Here is a 3,099-nt window from a genome sequence, read left to right on the forward strand (position 1 = left end):
GTAAACAATAAATGTTTTAAATGGTTGTGCAGTTGTGCTAGTGAGTATTGACTTAGTGTTGTGACTTGTAAATTATTGTGATATCTGCTACGTTTAAGAGAATTACATCGTTGATAGCTGTAGTAAGGTATTCATAGACATAGTTTATACTACGGAAAATATATAAAATAATCATTGTATGTTGTAAATATGTTCTAGTCATGGCACCTCCCAGAAGTAAAGTATGGATATGCTTCACTAAGCTCGATAGTACATTGGCTAAATGTAAATTGTGTTCAGTGGATGTAAAGTATTGTGGAAATACGTCGAATTTAATGAAACACCTTTTGAAACATCCAAATGTCCCAAAGTCAACTGAAGCGCTTAACAAATTTCTGAAAAATAATAGCAATACTCAAACTAGATTAACTAGTATTATGGGTCAAAGGTAATAATAAGCAATTTTAGATGTATTTAATAAATTACTATAATATCATTTCAATACAATGTACTGTTTAAATGTTAGCGTTCATCCCGTTCAGAGTACTTCGTTATCGATGACTATTCATCCATGTACTGCAGACGAACAAATAGAACAGGTAAAAATAATAGTGTTTATGATATTGTGTTTTAATTAACATAACGGGTGTTTATTCACATAGCAGGTAGATGATCCAGTTCCATACAATGATACAATAACAGTGTTAAGACAGCCAATTGTTGAATCGTTCAAAAGATTAAGTTCCTTTAAAGGTAAATAATACACATTTATATTATTTTAGGTAAAAAGATAATGTAACTTTTTTCAAACCAAAAAATTGTTTTTTCAACTATTTTAACTATACTTAAAGTAGGGGAAAATGTAAATTTAAAATTTATGTTTGTTATTTACACTAAATATCTTTTATTTTACTTCAGAGGGTGGGCTACTGCATTCAAGAACAACAATGACGTTACTATATTTCATTTGTAAAGATCGAAGACCATTTCACATAGTTCAAGGTGCAGGGTTCAAAAGATTAATGAAAGAACTAGTGCCTTCGTACAAGGTCCCATGTCCAGCCACCCTCAAAAAAGTACTCGATGATAAATATGAAATCACTAAAATATCATTTATACAAACACTAGAAGATGTACAACATATGTCATTGACTTTTGATGTCTGGACAGAGACAATGACAGAAACTAGCTTCCTTGGTGTAACCGTTCACTTCCTAGAAAATACTGTACTTAAATCACAATGCTTGGCCGTCCGTGAATTAAAAGAGAGGCATACAGCTGAATATATTGAATGTATATTGAATAACATATTATTAAATTGGAATATTAACAAAGAAAAAATAGTAACCATCATAACAGATAACGGCGCTAATATGATTGCTTCAGTCAACAATGTTTTAGGTAAAAATAAACACACGCCATGTTTTGCTCATACAATAAATCTAGTATCAGAGTCTGTAGTCAAACATCAAAGTATTGAGCCACTCATTACAAAAGTTCGTAATGTTGTTCTTTGGATAAAAAGAAGCGTTATTATTAGTGATACATTAAGAAAAGTGCAAATTGAATCTGGAGTCCCAGAAGGCTGTGTTAAAAAAATGGTATTGGATGTGAAGACGAGATGGAATTCTACCTTTTATATGTTGCAGCGTTTTATTGAAATGGTCAATATTATAAGCCCTATTACATTGCAGCATATAACAGCACCAGCAATGCCCACAGCCATAGAAATAAATACAATCAAACAGTTTATTGAACTACTAAAACCATTAGAATTTGTCACCAGAGAGTCCTCTGGTGACAAATATGTCACAATTTCCAAAATCATCCCAATGGTGAACTGTCTAATGTCGCAGGTTAGTTTATTGAAACCCAGCGAGGGCATTATTCATGATGTCCATAATAAACTAAATTTGGAGCTTGTTAAACGATTTGGGAAAATTCAGTATGTTACTCAAATAGCAATTTCTACACTTTTGGATCCGAGGTTTAAAAATTTACATTTCAGCGATCCTAATGCATGCTCCAGAGCAATGTCTGCATTAAGAAATTTAATGAGAACCGAAATGTCATCTAGTGAATCAGAAGGAGAAACCTCAGTAGAAGTAGCTTATGACTTTTGGGCAACACATAAAGAGTTGGTTCATAATCAAGGCAATAAAAAAAAGAAATCAAACCCTGTTTATGCAAGTGACGAGTTGTCACTATATTTGGCTAATCCAGTGACGTCTCTATCTTTTGATCCGTTGGAGCAATGGGAAGACATGAAGAATGTATTCCCATTGCTGTATAAGCAAGCCAGGATACATTTTTCTATTGTTGCCACTTCAGTACCCTGTGAGCGATTATTTTCGAAAGCTGGCGCCACTATGAACCAGGCAAGAAACCGTTTGACAAGTTTATAGGATGGAAAAACTTCTATTTATGGCAGACTTTTCAGAACAGGAATGGTTCACATGAACAAGATTAAGTAATTTTATTAATAATCGATTGAAACTTTTTTTTTTTACTTATTTATTTATTAATTTGTATACAGAAAAACAAAATAAAATATTTAATATAATATATTACATGATTATATGTTTTTTTTTTGTAACTTAATCTACGATTTAAGATAGTACTAATCTTAAATCGTGACTTAATCTTATGAAAACCCGTAAAAATTAATATTATCACAGAACAATAAAATTATAATGATTAGTTAACCCTACACCATGGTATAGGAGATAACTATACAGTGCATCCGGTAAAAGAAAAAAATCCAGCTTGCAATTTGCAAAGTTTAGTCGTATAGCCAAAGACCTTTTTTTTTTATATCGATATGAGTAATATCGATACTTTCTTTCGATATTTTGCAGGNAGCTTGCAATTTGCAAAGTTTAGTCGTATAGCCAAAGACCTTTTTTTTTTATATCGATATGAGTAATATCGATACTTTCTTTCGATATTTTGCAGGTATCGATATTAGGCTTTCGATTCGATACGAGTAAAAGTATCGAAAGAAATGTTTCGATATAACGTCCCTACTTTTGTCTTCAAGAATTGAATACTCAATATTAATTTAGGTGGCAATTGTTAACAATAATTTGACCGAAAATATATTTTTTATGATTAGGTTAT

The 3,099-nt window shown here is 31.5% G+C and overlaps 1 protein-coding gene across 1 annotated transcript; it reads left to right on the forward strand.

Annotated features, from left to right (window-relative positions):
* The first annotated feature begins 200 nt into the window (after positions 1-200).
* LOC111027922 (zinc finger BED domain-containing protein 1-like) lies at positions 201-2,384 on the forward strand. The gene is made up of 4 exons (XM_022306421.1): positions 201-427; positions 506-578; positions 645-732; positions 898-2,384. Exons 1-4 carry the CDS (start codon positions 201-203, stop codon positions 2,382-2,384), a joined length of 1,875 nt encoding a protein of 624 aa, XP_022162113.1.
* Positions 2,385-3,099: the final 715 nt, after the last annotated feature.

The sequence above is a fragment of the Myzus persicae genome, unplaced genomic scaffold, assembly GCF_001856785.1.
Source record: "Myzus persicae strain clone G006 unplaced genomic scaffold, MPER_G0061.0, whole genome shotgun sequence".
Classification (NCBI taxonomy): Eukaryota; Metazoa; Arthropoda; class Insecta; order Hemiptera; family Aphididae; genus Myzus; species Myzus persicae.

Bases quoted from the DNA above. Each gene is read 5' to 3' on its own strand.
- LOC111027922 (XM_022306421.1), top strand. From the start codon at position 201: ATGGCACCTCCCAGAAGTAAAGTATGGATATGCTTCACTAAGCTCGAT. The intron at 579-644 runs GTAAAAATAATA...TTCACATAGCAG, and splicing joins CAGACGAACAAATAGAACAG to GTAGATGATCCAGTTCCATA. The intron at 733-897 runs GTAAATAATACA...ATTTTACTTCAG, and splicing joins AAGATTAAGTTCCTTTAAAG to AGGGTGGGCTACTGCATTCA.